This window comes from Phlebotomus papatasi, chromosome 1 (genome assembly GCF_024763615.1).
Source record: "Phlebotomus papatasi isolate M1 chromosome 1, Ppap_2.1, whole genome shotgun sequence".
Lineage (NCBI taxonomy): Eukaryota > Metazoa > Arthropoda > Insecta > Diptera > Psychodidae > Phlebotomus > Phlebotomus papatasi.
In genome coordinates this window covers 39,992,741-40,006,580 of record NC_077222.1, presented here as the reverse complement: position 1 = coordinate 40,006,580, position 13,840 = coordinate 39,992,741, and the positions used below count along the sequence as shown (strand labels likewise).

The window sequence follows — 13,840 nt, the reverse complement described above, 5'->3', positions numbered from 1 at the left end:
AATTGGTCCTAGCGATTTCAATAATTTTCGGATATGTTTTGTAGTTAGTCCATCTGAACATTTCGTCCTTAGACACCTTTCATCGATTAAATCGCCATCTTGAATTATTCAACAAGCATTTTGCAAAAACATTTATAACATTAGAACTCTTTTAAAAGGATATGGCAAAACGTCTCCGCTTTGCGAAATTCTCGAACTCATGGTTGGACCAATTTTGATAAAAACCAAAAAAAAAGATTTTAGAGGGGTTGGAGGGGAGTGACAGGAAATATCGAAAAAGTCTGTGCAAGATAATGTCCAGTTATGGGGGATAACCAAAGACTGGAAGTCAATATTCCTTACCGTTTAACTTCTCAGGAACAAACATAAGGTCGAGTAAAAAAGAAACTCTGAAAAATGATTCAATTACCGGTACTAAACCGATTCATTACCGATGTAGCCGGGTTCGAAATTTCAAAAGACATTTCCAAAAAATCCGAATTTAAGTAAATCAGTTAAAGAATGATCCCTTTAAAGTTTTACCTTAAATAATTTAAAATGTGATTTTTTTTCGAATGTTCGCCCGTGGTACCTCCAAAATCCGAAAACAATTTAAAAAAAAAAGCTTGAGCCAATTTTGAGAAAAACGAAAAAACATGGTTTTGGTTTTTGAAAAAAAAACATGATAGGGTAAGTGTGCCAAATTTCGGCATAGTTCCATGCAAGCGTCAAAGTCTCAAGTTTGAAATGTAATATCTTCAATAGAAATTGATTTTTTTATTCCTTCTACTTAAGGAGTGTTGCTTAGAACCTTGTAGACAGTTTATCGTCTTTATTTACTCTAAAATCATTCCTAATACATTTTAAAATAAATAAAAATGTAGACATAGCTTTGGTGCCCTATTTCGGCCACCTTCATTCTCATATATTTTTGCCTATCGGGAATTCTCCCAAAGCCTTTTTCACGTCATCTCGTTTGTCGAAGAAATATTTTTTTTGTTATTTTTTGCATTGTATAATCTTTAGAGTACGTAAAAACTAAAAATTCATGGAAATTCGAGGAACATAAAAGGTGGCCGGAATTGCAAGCTGGCCGGAATTTAGCACACTTACCCTATATAACTGCTCTCTCTTCACTGAGAAAAAAAAGAGGCTGCGATTAACTTTTTTTCCGCCTAACTTTAACACTTTTTGGGTGTAAAAATATTTCAAATTTTTTTAATGTTAATTTTACACCTTTTAAGGGTAAAATCAACATGAAGGAAGAGCAACTTTAACCCATATTACACCTAAAAAGGGTAATATTTACACCGTTTTCGGATCAATAGTGCAGGGTAAAATTAACATTTCCGGAATGTTATTTTGAATTTTTCGAATTTCTCTCAGTATTTGAATTCGAGTAATAGATGAAATTTGATTGAAATATCCTTTTTTATCTGTAACCTGAAAAAATTAAAAAATGGTTTTCATGCCTATGCACTTGTACATCTATTAAATGTGTATTTGGGTAACCCAATAAGAAAAAAAACATTTTGACACTAATCTCAGGGTGTTCTACGTGATGAGACAAGTAAGTTTTTCTTCGATGATCATTTGATCGGACGCTGTTTAGGGGTAACTTAACGACCCTCTTTGTAGTGAAAAGAAATTGTTCTACCTAGAGGGTCGTTGAGTTGAGTCACCAATTTTAATATAAAATCTTCATTCATATCTTTCTAATTTTTCTAAATGCCTCACTTTCTTTCAATTAAGGTTTCTAAAATGAATTTTCCATAAACTGTCAATATTTTTTGTTTTTGCAAATGTCTACTCGTATATCTTTTACAAATATATGCAATCATATTGAAAATATTCCAAAGTTTTTCCCACGATAATTTCCCACGAGTCAATCAAAGGAAAAATGCAAAGAAAACCCATTAAGGAAGAGATATTTCATTAATGAAAAATGCAAATTCAGACTGTTAAAGAATTGTATGGTGACAGAAGGAAACAAAATTAAATTATTTCACATTTTGAGTTTGGATTCCCATCCAAATTCAATTCCATCTTTTCTCCCCATTTATGTCAAAAAATCACCGGACTGGGTAGATTGAATTTTCGCTGGATGGCATAATTCTAATGAAATGGTTGAGGGAACAAGACCATCTTCCCTATAGTGTTCAACTTTACAAATTTTGCAATATTATTAAATTTATAAATTTCTGTATTGACAAGTGTTGTGCAGTATATCTTGGTGAGGCAATTGTTATGGATGTTGAATAGTAAAGTGATTCTGCGGAGGGAGTCACATTGATGGTGAGTTTTGTACTGAATAAAATTCTGTCTCCATTTGTGATGAAGGATGGAGATTTACCGGACATTATTCTAATTTCCTGCTTGTCTGCAGAATTCGCCTGAGCATCTCTCCCTGGCTCAGCAAAACATTTTGCAAACATCCCCAACAACAATGGAGCCATCGTCCACTGTAATACCACCAAGGGATTTTCCACTTATTCTGGCCGTATTTGTTATATTTACAATAAGCCGCCAAACTGACAGAAAATAGCTAACATTTCACCCACACCATTTAGTTCCTCTCCAATCTCATCCCAGAAGCAAAAGAAGTGCAAAACTCCGGGAAAAACGCTCAACATGATTACATTGAGATTTCCTCGAGAGTGGAAATTTTGTGAGAAAATTCATTGGCTAACAAAGTATATCTCACGGTCCGTTTGGCCGTTTTCTGATCACATTCATTTCGAGACAAGTGAACAAATATTCTGCTCATTGTTTGACTATTTTCAACACTTTTCCCCAAGCCTTTCTCATTCCTTTCTCTGTGGGAGGCATAATACACTTAAAAGCAAATAATTATCAGCAGCAGACCATTCAAGTGGATAAACAGGAAATTAACACTGAGCTTAAGACACTGAAAAATTCAATTATTTTACTTTTATAATAAATACATCTGCAAAGTTCGATGATCACACATTTTAGAATAAATATTGGTATTAAGCCTTACATCTATACTTGACCTTTAACCCTTTAAGAACCAGTGGATCTCTGATGACTCAAAAAAAAAACTGAATTTAGACAAAAAGCTTTTGAGCCACCCTAAAATCACTGATCTTTCCATAACTAAATCTGTTTTAAACGAGGATATAAAAGGATAGGGGAGGGGAGGACAATTACACCCTTAAATTGCAAATTGGGTTTTGAGAACGTTTTTACAAACAGATTATGTATCGAAATACATCTATGATATAGGGTAAACTGGGGCATCACCGAACACGGGGTAGTACGAAACAGTGCAATTTTTACTGCTCGAACTCAAAGAGAAAGCAGTTATATATCCGACTTTTTTTTTAAACTTGTCACCGTTCTGGAGATTAAACGGTAAGAGATATCGACTTCCAATTTTCGATGACCCCCAATAAAAAAAACAATATCTCTAGATATTTTTTCCCTCCCCACTCCCCCCTCTAACCCCGTCAAAAGGAGTTTTCTCGATTTTTTCTCAAAATTGGCCCAAGCTTTTTCAATTATTTTTGCAAATATTTCGCCCAAACATACCTATGACCCGAAAATTCGCTATTTTGAATAATTGAAGGTCAAAGGTCAACCACTTTGAAGGACCCATTTTTCAACCGATTTGATTAAATTTTAGTTTTTTTTTCTTGAGAGGTATTGAAATTTCGAACCCGTCTGTATAGGTGTTCATCGGTAATGAACCGGTTAAGTACCGATTTTTGAATACTTTCTTAATGGCAATTGGTTGAGATCAGTGGCAAAGACAATCAGAGCCACTGCCCCCATAGCTCAGTTGGTAGAGCATTCGCCTAGACAGCGAAAAGTCCCCAGTTCAATCCTGTAGGGGAATTCTGTAATTTTCGTGGCATTGTCACGCATGAGTTCGAAACGTGACAATGCCAATCGAGTTTTTTTTGTCATATCATATGAATTCGAAAATACAATTTATTGAGTTTTTAATGAAATCCCTTTACTTGATGATTTTACGAAAATACAGTACGTCTTGGTTGATTTGTTTAACAAAATTCATTGTCATTTAAATAGGCAGAAATCTCAAATATGTGACTTCTGACCCTTCTTCTGACAATGCCAGGTGAGCTGAAATGGCAATGTCACGGCTACAGAATCGCATTTTCGAAAAAGCTCTCCTAAGATTCGAACCCAATTTGTCATATGGCATTGCCAGAGCGTTACAGAATTCCGCTCCTGGGTGGAGGTAGAAATTTTTTCCTGTCTGTCCTGTCTGTTATGATTGTCGCCTCTCTGTGCACAAATACAAAATTTCACATCCTCTAAAAACAATATTTTTCGGTTTGTCACAAAATTGGTTCAAGCTTTTTCAATGATTTTTAGATATAGTTTGGAGGTTTAATGACATATTACACTTCAGAGGTCAAGACCTATAGGAATTTATAGATACTGATACTTGTACAGTGAAGAAGTGGTCGAGATAGTTTAAGTAGTTTAGACATAAAAATTAGTGTTTGGTGGTACCCCATGTTCCTCTACAGTTTCTCCTCAATTTCCTCTACAGAAAAACTGTATGGAATTCGGTTTTTAAGTGCGTGATCTGGAATCACATTCTGATACTTCTGATAATCAGTTTTGTTTTCCTGTGATAGTTTTCTTTTTTACTTTTTTCTTCACTGTTTCATTATTACTTCGTGTATTTTATTTCTCTTCTAAAATTACCACAGTTTGTTGCACACAGTGGACAAACAACTAGCTAGGTCCGTTTCTTACCATTGAAGCACTCAAGGACACACTGGTAAAATGAAAGGATCAAATTAGATTATATTCCATCCTTTTCAAAAGATTCATCTGAGCGAACACCAAAGATGACTTTATCACTGTTTTTGTTCGTTTATTCCGGAGATAAATAAGTGTCAAAACAGGGACACTTTCAAAGGATCCGCGGTGATCCTTTCATTTTTACCAGTTCAGAGTTTCGTCTCTGTTTTTTTTTTTTTAATCCCAACCCCCCCCCCACCAAGCGGCCATCGCCGTCTTAACGTCTTCAATTCCAACCTCTTCCGAGATGAAAACAATGAAAATCCCTTCATTGGTTGAGTATATCGGTGCCGTCCTGTACAAAGCCATAAGGGAAGAGCTCATAATTTTGGACAGTTTCTAAATTTGGACTGAGGGTAAAATTGAACACTAAACATAAATTGATTAAAATTATGGATTTATATTTCAATATTTGACACTTTTATTTTTACCAGTGCAGACTAAATGATATAACATACAATCTGTGAAGGAGTTTTCAATCGTTTTAACCTAGAGGTTGGTCACCAACGTTAAAACGGAAATGGCCGCAAGGTACGGTGGATTTACCATGAATAATTGTCAGTTATTAAGGGTAATGAGAATAAATACAATACATATTAAACTTAGTAATCCTGTTAGCTACAGGGATTAGAATTGATAAAAATAGAAATAATTTATGCTTTACTTTTATTGATTAATTTATCAAGAAAATCATTTGCAAATCCACCAGTAAATTGTTTCAATCATGTGACTGCGATAGATAACTGCAATAGTTCAGAAAATGGTGAAAATAAGATATACCAAAAAGTTTCACTTTGATGCTCTTTTATAAAATTAATTGCTCAAAAACAAACAATAACACTTAATAAAATGAATTATTTTTGTGAACATGGGGCTTAAGAACTGCTTTAGTAACATAAAAGTTTTATCCCATTCCTTTCACAGAAATAAGAGGTGCAAAATTGAAACTGTCCCTGTGTCAAATTGCCCCACTATCATCTACATAGAAAATTTTTTTATACTTTACACACAGAAAAATTTTGATTCTAAATTTAAGAATACATAAGATCCTGGGAACTTAAATTGGACGTGAATTCCCGAGGCGTTTAAGGTTAGAAGCTCTGAACGAAAGAAATGGGCTAGAATCCCTAGCTCTTTCAAGTTAAGAGATCGGGAACTTAAGTTCAGCATTAGCTGGAATATGAAAAATGTCTACAGATTTGCAAATTGCAACTAAAACTAAATGATCAAGGATTTAGAATTAGAGCATTGGCATTCATTGGATGGAATTTAAAATTAAATTCCTGGGTGTTTAAGAATTTTCCATTTTTCTGTGTGTACAAATATTTATCAAAAGGCATAAATAAATAACCTTTTAAATATTTAAAAACAATTTAATATGAAAATGTGGTGGACTGACTGATTTAGTTAAGTCCCACTTGGGAAATTATAACAGAAGTGTCAAAGAAGTATCAAAAAGAAGTGTTATACACTTCTTTTCTCTACTTCTTTTTCTACACGTTTTTCCTCCCACCTCTTCAAAAGAATGTTTTTTGGTTTATTTTGAAAACGACTTATTCAATTTGCTTCATTTTCGAATATGTCTTGGAGGTACACCGAGAAAAATGTGGATGGTAAAATTTACCATCCTCCATACAAAATTCTAATGGCCGGATAGTAAAAAAGTCACCCAGCAAACGCGATATTAAATTGGACTGTCAAAAATTGTAGAATCTATTGCATGGATAGTAAATTCTAATAGCCGGGGATGGTAAATTCTAATATCCCCGGATATTAGATTTTACTATCCGGATGGTAAATTTTACTGGCAGGATAGTAAATTTTACTAGCCGGATATTAGAATGAAAAATGTCGGAAAAATTTATTTTTCCTTATTTTCATTGATTTTTGGCCATTGTTTGAGGGCTTGGGGCCCTTCCTGGATGACATTCTCTGTATTTCAAGCCATTTTGATGCGTGAAAATCTTTTTCCAACATTGACGACTCAGCCGAGATTTGAACACGCGACCTTTGTGATGACAGTCCAGCATCTTCCAGCTGCGCCACGAATTGCTATAATATATTCAAAGCATATCGGGAACCGTTGCATCGGCACACACGATATTCCAAAATGACATTCTAACAGCAGGATGGCAAATTTTACTGGCTTGGATAGTAATTTCAATCCAAATTACTATCCTCCGTTAAAATTTACTGTCTTCCAGTTAAATTTTAACATCAAATATGCGGCCAGTAAAATTTACTTCCCGGATATTAGAATCTAAGAGAGGTCAATGTAAAATCTAAAGGAGGATAGTAGATTTTACCATCCGGCTGTTAGAATTTACTATCCATAGGATAGTAAATTTTAAAATGTCAAGATGGTAGATTCTAAAGGAAAGTATCTATGGAGGATGGTATTTTCTACTATCTTTTGAGGCAGTAGAATTTAAAGACACGATTTGTAGAAAATACCATCCAAATTTTTCTCGGTGTAGTCAAGGTGAATATTTCGTCTATAGACACCTATAACCGAAAGACATTTCGATATCGAATTTTCTTTGGAGGTCCTATTTCTCAGCCGATTTGCTTAAATTTGAATTTTTTGAGAGAAGTTTAAAGTTCTAACCCGACTGCATCGCTGGTCGAGTATAGCTCGTTAGTTCGAGTATTCTGCAAATCTAGGACGTTTTTAACAAACAAAAAAAAAACAAATTTCCATAAATAGTCTGAAATAAAGTGTTAAAATGTATTTTTAATCCTGAGTTGTTGTATTTTTCATTGAAAATTAAAGTCTATATTTCTCTGAAAAAAATCATATCAGGATGTACAAGTTCTAGAGAAGAACGGTCCCCCAATAAACAGTAAGAGAGACGCACAGTCAAACGAATTAATCATTTGTTAGTTTGATTTGATTTGTAATTTGCTTTGATTTACTTAATGTTCAATTTATTTTTAACTTCGGCTTAGCACTTTTTTTTCAAGGACTAACTATTATACCGGCTTCAGACTGGAGGTTTAGCCCAGTTCCAGAAGGTCTCAAAAATCTTAATAACAAGCAATTTTATTGATTTTTCAAAATCTAATGGATCATTTGCCCTTTTGATCCAATTCTAAACAACAATTTCCTAAAAAATCGTACCTGATAAGGCATTAGAGGAGTTAGGTCAGATGGCTAAGCCTTAGGTCTGAAGCTCATGTAACTTAATAAATGCATTTAGCTTAAAAAAGATATAAACAACTGCTTTTTTGGCATTTTGTGTTTTCTGCCATTATACCAACTGTTCTCAGCTCCAAGCCGATCATCTTACTAATTAATAAATTTATTACTGAAGGCTTTTCACAACTTTTTTGCAGAAAGATATTTTACTGGATTTCACTCAATGATCAAAGATGATGATCTTGACCATTTAACCGAAATTCCGTGATTTAAAGTTTTTTGTTAGACTTGGAAAATTTAAAAGATAAATTTTACTCATATAAATATCCGGATCGTTTTCTGTGTGTTTAAAATTCTCTAGCAATTACATTTTTAAATGAAAATTGCAGAGTGATCGCGAAAGATTGGCGCACAAAGGATGAATGGAATGAGAAGTGAAGATCACTCTTGGGTGCTTTTAATTGTAAATTATCTGTTCATTTGAGCAAACACCAAATGAATTGAGGGCAAATTGGCCATTGAAGTGGCTGAGAATGACTTTTTCCATACATTTCTGTGATCATAATTCGCTCAACTGATGACTCTCGGCGAGGATCAACATTGTAGTGATCATCTCGAGGAGGATACTTCTGCAATATAAAGGCGACGGCAGTCGAAGCGGCTGTCAGTCCTTTGGTGGAGAGCATGGCTAAAGTTATGGATTCATTAAATGAGCTTAAATGATCGTGCCTTTTGATGGTAACAAGAAAAAGGCAAAAGATTATGTGCAATTCTCGAGAAATTTACCACGAAATTCGTTGAAATATTTCTTACAGCAAAGTCATAAAATATTGTTTAATAAAATTGCATTATTGCATGATAATGCTGAATAACAATTTTCCCAGACTTCATTGCAATGCAATAAATCTGAGATTTTTAATCTTAAAGTCCGCCTTCTCCCAAAAGCCATGGCGCTAAAACATAAAGACACCCCAAAATCTATTTATTCGATTTCAATATAATTATCTTTCGACCAAAAAAAAATAAATAAATAATGCGCAACAAATTACTGAAGAACGTATTAATTCTAGAACCAATGTAAGAAAAATCAATTTTCGATTTTAAATTTGACCAAGAAGAAAAGGAGAGCTGAAAATAATGAAGCAGATAATTGAATAAATTAACAAAGTATTATTTATAATTCGTTCGCGAAGGAGCGAAAAAATACGATTGCCGGAGAAAAAAGATTCCCTATTAATTGACAAGGTAATAAAAGCATTTAAATTATGTTGATTATTATTCAGCAAGATTCTTTTTGCAGGTCAGCTCATCCGCCAATTTTGTAGCCTTTTCTCGCAAGGATGAAAAATATTTACACCCAAAATGCATGAGGTGTACAATTTGCATAAACCATTGATAAAATTTCTCTTTTTTTTGCAATCGCCTTCATTTATTCATCCTCCTTCCTTTTTGTCCAATAAATTTGTCGCAGTGGCGGGCCGAAATGTGAGCCGACGCGGCGACATAAACATTCATCCGTAACTTAATCACTTATTATAATGATCCATGCATGAGAAAAACACTGACAACATAATTTTAACAAAAGAAAAAAATGTTTTGATAGCAAGTGTCTCATTAGTATTTTATTAATCCAATAAAAATGCGATTCAATTGTATTTTTCGAAGTTATTCATAAAATTATCTTCTACAGCTCCACCCTGCGATGAAAAAAGTCACGCACAAGTTGTTCTTGCCAGACTTAGGAATTTCAATAGTTATTTTTTTTTTAATTTTTTTTTTCTCATACAAGTTAAGTATTTAATTGGCATGAGGAAACTTCAGATAATGAAATAGCACATTTTAATTAATTTACGATATTGTGTTGATTATCAGATGAAAAAAATAAATAATTTATCGATTTTTTGAAGAGTGCGTTTATTTAGTAATTGCATATCATCTTTTCAACAAACGTGTAAATTAAATGCGCTTAATGCAAATAAAACGTTCCTTTTGTTTACAGACCTTCAAGTCTGAGTGATGACAAGCATGAAGGCTTAATCGGAGATCACAAAAAAAGATAGTATATCTTTCATAGTTTTATGATTTTTTATTGAATTATTGTAGCAAATTATTAAATTAAGAATAATATTCATTTTCCCAATGAAGAGAATTACTCAAGTATAAAATGTTAATATTTGTGTGATTGCAAATTGAAAAACTCAAAATATTTTTGTGATGGACCTTTCAATACAACGCACAATTGCAAATAAATGCAGAAGAGAAAATAAGTTTATAAATTTTAATGTATTTATAAGGGCTTTGACAGACCTGAGGATTAGCTCTTTCGTCTCTTTTGGGACTCTGAGTACCCAAAGCAGCATATGAATCTTCTGTGAAAAATAATGTTTTTAATTATTCAGAACTGATAAATATCCTATTCTTGTGGATGATTACAAATTATAAGGACATCCAAATGTAAGACATTTTTGGTAGAACCTCAATTAATTCCTGAACTTAGATATTTTTGATTAAAAAATTGTGAAATTGGCTTGCAGCATATGCTGCGGTCCGGAAAGAGTTAGCCGAGAGATGGCTTAGTGTAATTATGCTCGACATAATGGTTAAACTTCATTTCCATCATTTTCCACTAAGTCGTCTCTCGGCTTAAGTCGTAAGTGTGTCTAGGGCATAACACTCAATCCGCTAAATGATCCTTAATAGGATGCTCAGAGCAAAAAAGACCTATCGTAAGATAAAGTGCCCTCAGTCTACCGGTTACTCGACTCGACCGGTAGAGTTATTTTTTCAATTTATTTATATTTACCATAATATTTAGCGTAGGGGGAAGTGGGGCTACTTTGAGCTTGGGGCTACACTGTTATACAATTTTTCGCATATTTCTAATGGAAACTGAGTTTTAACGTGATATAATTTAGATAGACAAAATAATTGTGGATCTAAATAAAATAATTGTAAGGACAATTATAAGAGTTTAATGTTTATCGCCTTGTTCTCCAACTGTTTTTGATATTAAAAACAGAATAACTCCTTTTAATTGAACTCAAATAAAGTCATATTAAGAAATTTTTGCATAGTAAATGATTGATTATTCAGGTTATAATAAATATAGTTATATTTCAAATAAATCACTTGTTCTTAATTTAAACGAAAAATTCTAGATCCTTATCCTAAAATTTATCCTTCTTAAAATAAAATACAAAGATCGAAAACGGTATAATGAAAACGAATTAATTCTTGGCTATGAACAATTTTTCTTGACAATGAGTTAATTTTTTATTACCATTGGATAACATTATTCGAATATGATTATTCGAAGATAACAATGCTTATCTAAAAAGATCGTGTAAATCAGTCTTTCAGAAAAATTGTTAGGAATTTTCTACTTCTACTTGTTGTTCTTTATTAGAAATTCTAACTAAACACTTATGTATCGATCTTTGCAAATATCGTATCGTGACTACCTGTCAAGTTTTTAAACCAAATCGGTATTGATTTGACTTTCAAGGTTCGTTAGAAGAGCCCGTAGAATTATGCTAGTATTTGTCAGTAGTAAGAATTTTCACACGGTTTCATGTTCCAAAACTTTTCCTAAATTGCAAAAATTCCCTATTTTCACAAAATGTTTATGAAGTATTTTATTGTAATTGTTTCTAATTAATCAAAAATCAGTCTAATGTTTGTAAAACTATATGATCATGTATGCATTAAACCTTGAAAAATAACAAAAATATAGGTTATTGATTGTGTTGATGAAATATCAACTTAAAAATATCTCCAAAAAATATTCGAATCATAAGATAAAAGTTATATATGAGATTATTTCCAAAAAAAAAAAGAAAAATTGGTACCATAAAGTTTAGAAATAAATTAAACTGTAAGACTAATCGGTTCCGCGGCTAAAGACCCTGCCGTTATTTTGAATTCCCAAAGACTGATTGGGTACGTAATGTGCCTTGTCCCTTAGGGTTAGCCCTCTGAGTGGGAGGTGAAGGGTGTGCATCTTTAAGAAAGCCTATTAGTGAACATGCCTTCCGATGAGCATAAGACTTTGGGCAGAGAGCCAATGTGCCTTCCGATGGTGCGCTCTCACAAACAGTCAGTCGATCCTGAGCTACGAGTTCATCAACACACCCTTAACAAGAGTAATCTTGTCGGGCCACCACCACCAGTTGTGCTTCTCTGCCCGCTTTCCAAGATCTCGGTTATTTTAATCTCACATATTCAGAAGTGGAATCAGAATTATACGCCCTCAGTAGCGCGAATAAAATTGATAAATACGATTAAGTAACATTAATTTGAAAAAAAAAAGTGTTGAGTTGTGATTTTGAGTATTAGTCATGAAGGTGTTGTGATATAGCCGAACACTTGAAAAAAATTATTAAGAAAACAATGTAGATGTGATCGTTTGGGACTTTGGAGGATCATGGATCGAGAGAAGCTCCAAAAGAAACATTCTGAGGGGGATGCAGAAAGGAGGAATGCCGCTGACACGATCGTGCCGAAAATGTCCATCGAAGTAGAGCAGATTGCAACAAGATAAGTGAAACCCTCTATTTATTGGCAGATATGTACAGAATTCATTCCAAGGAATTTCCCAATCATTAATAGGAGAATAGAATTATTTAATAGTCTCTCCTTGATAAAAAAAAACAGTCGCTAAATGAACAATTTCAGAAACAAAGATCGATTAGTTTTAGTGTTATGTTTTGGATGATCTTTACAAGTATTTCATTTGGGAAATAAAATAAGACATTGAATTTAAATAATTTCAGTTAAAAGGGTTCAAATGCAGAAAATAGAAAGCATGAATGATCCTAAAGAAATTTAAACTTCGGGAAGATACTAAACTGGTGTAGAACATGAATTATTTGCTCTGGGAATCCTTCGGTGATCTTTTCAAAGTTCTTACGAGAATAACAAAAGATTCTTTAACAAGTAACTTAATTGAGAATAAATCCAAGTGCTTTCAATTTAAACGAATATAATTCAGAATTAGAAACTTCGCGGAAATGGAATAGAATTGTAATAAGAAAAAAAAGAAGTTAAAAAAAATCGACATGCTCAGGAATGTGTCAAATATTTGATCGTGAAAACTTCAGGATGGGATCGCGAAAACACTATTTATTAGCATCACTCCATGATCATTATAAATTTATGTACAGAAAGTTGAAAGAGTAGGAAAATTCCCAAAGAAAAAAAATGTATTTTCGAGAGGTGATAAAATATACCCAATATGTTCAAAAATGCCAAAAATGTATGCAAATGATCTAATGAGCAAAGACCCTCATTTTTGCAGTTTATGATAGGGCCGAAAGTAGAGTGAAATGAAAAATGCACATTTTCTTTACCAGTGCAATAAAAAAAGGGAACATTCCTAATGCATGGGCAAATAAACCGACCAAAATTTTGGTATTCCGAAAGAATCTCATTTTATAGCTTGAAAAAATTAGGAAACGAAAAATTAAGAGCCATGTGTGGTTAAAACTGGAAAAATGTACGAAAATAATGTGTGATTGAATGAATGTAAGTGGCGCCACTGCTTGAAGGTGAATGGAAAGTTGCTTGAAAAATGAGAATACATGGATATTTTTCAGTTTTCCTCGCTAAAAGAATTTTGGGAAAAGGAAGCAAAAAAAAAATGAATGAAGTAATTCTTGAATGATAAATTTTGTCTATGAGAAAGAAGATCTACAATTTTCCACGGCGTAAGCTAAAAAATAAAAAAATGCAGGATATTCATATTCACGAAGAATTGTATTAGTAACATGATAAAAATTAAGAGGTCGGAGCTCATTAGGGGTTGAAAAATGGGGATTTCCAACAAATGGCCAAAAAAAAAAAATTTATAGCTTTGAAGAGTTGCAACATATTTACACAGGAAAGAGATTTAACAATCCTTAACTATTGTTTTGAGACCCCAGA

The 13,840-nt window shown here is 33.1% G+C and overlaps 1 protein-coding gene across 2 annotated transcripts in view; it reads right to left on the bottom strand.

Moving 5' to 3' along the window:
• The window catches only part of LOC129799701 (actin-binding LIM protein 1), a 275,681-nt gene that overhangs the window by 102,377 nt on the left and 159,464 nt on the right, over positions 1 to 13,840 (bottom strand). Inside the window, exon 10 of one of the 2 annotated variants that reach the window (XM_055843860.1) lies at positions 10,218 to 10,287. The exons of the other annotated variant lie outside the window; for it this stretch is intronic. Coding sequence (XP_055699835.1) covers positions 10,233 to 10,287 — 55 coding nt within the window. The 3' untranslated portion in view covers positions 10,218 to 10,232. Of the gene's footprint in view, positions 1 to 10,217; positions 10,288 to 13,840 lie in introns of those variants that run through there. 2 annotated transcript variants of the gene reach the window in all.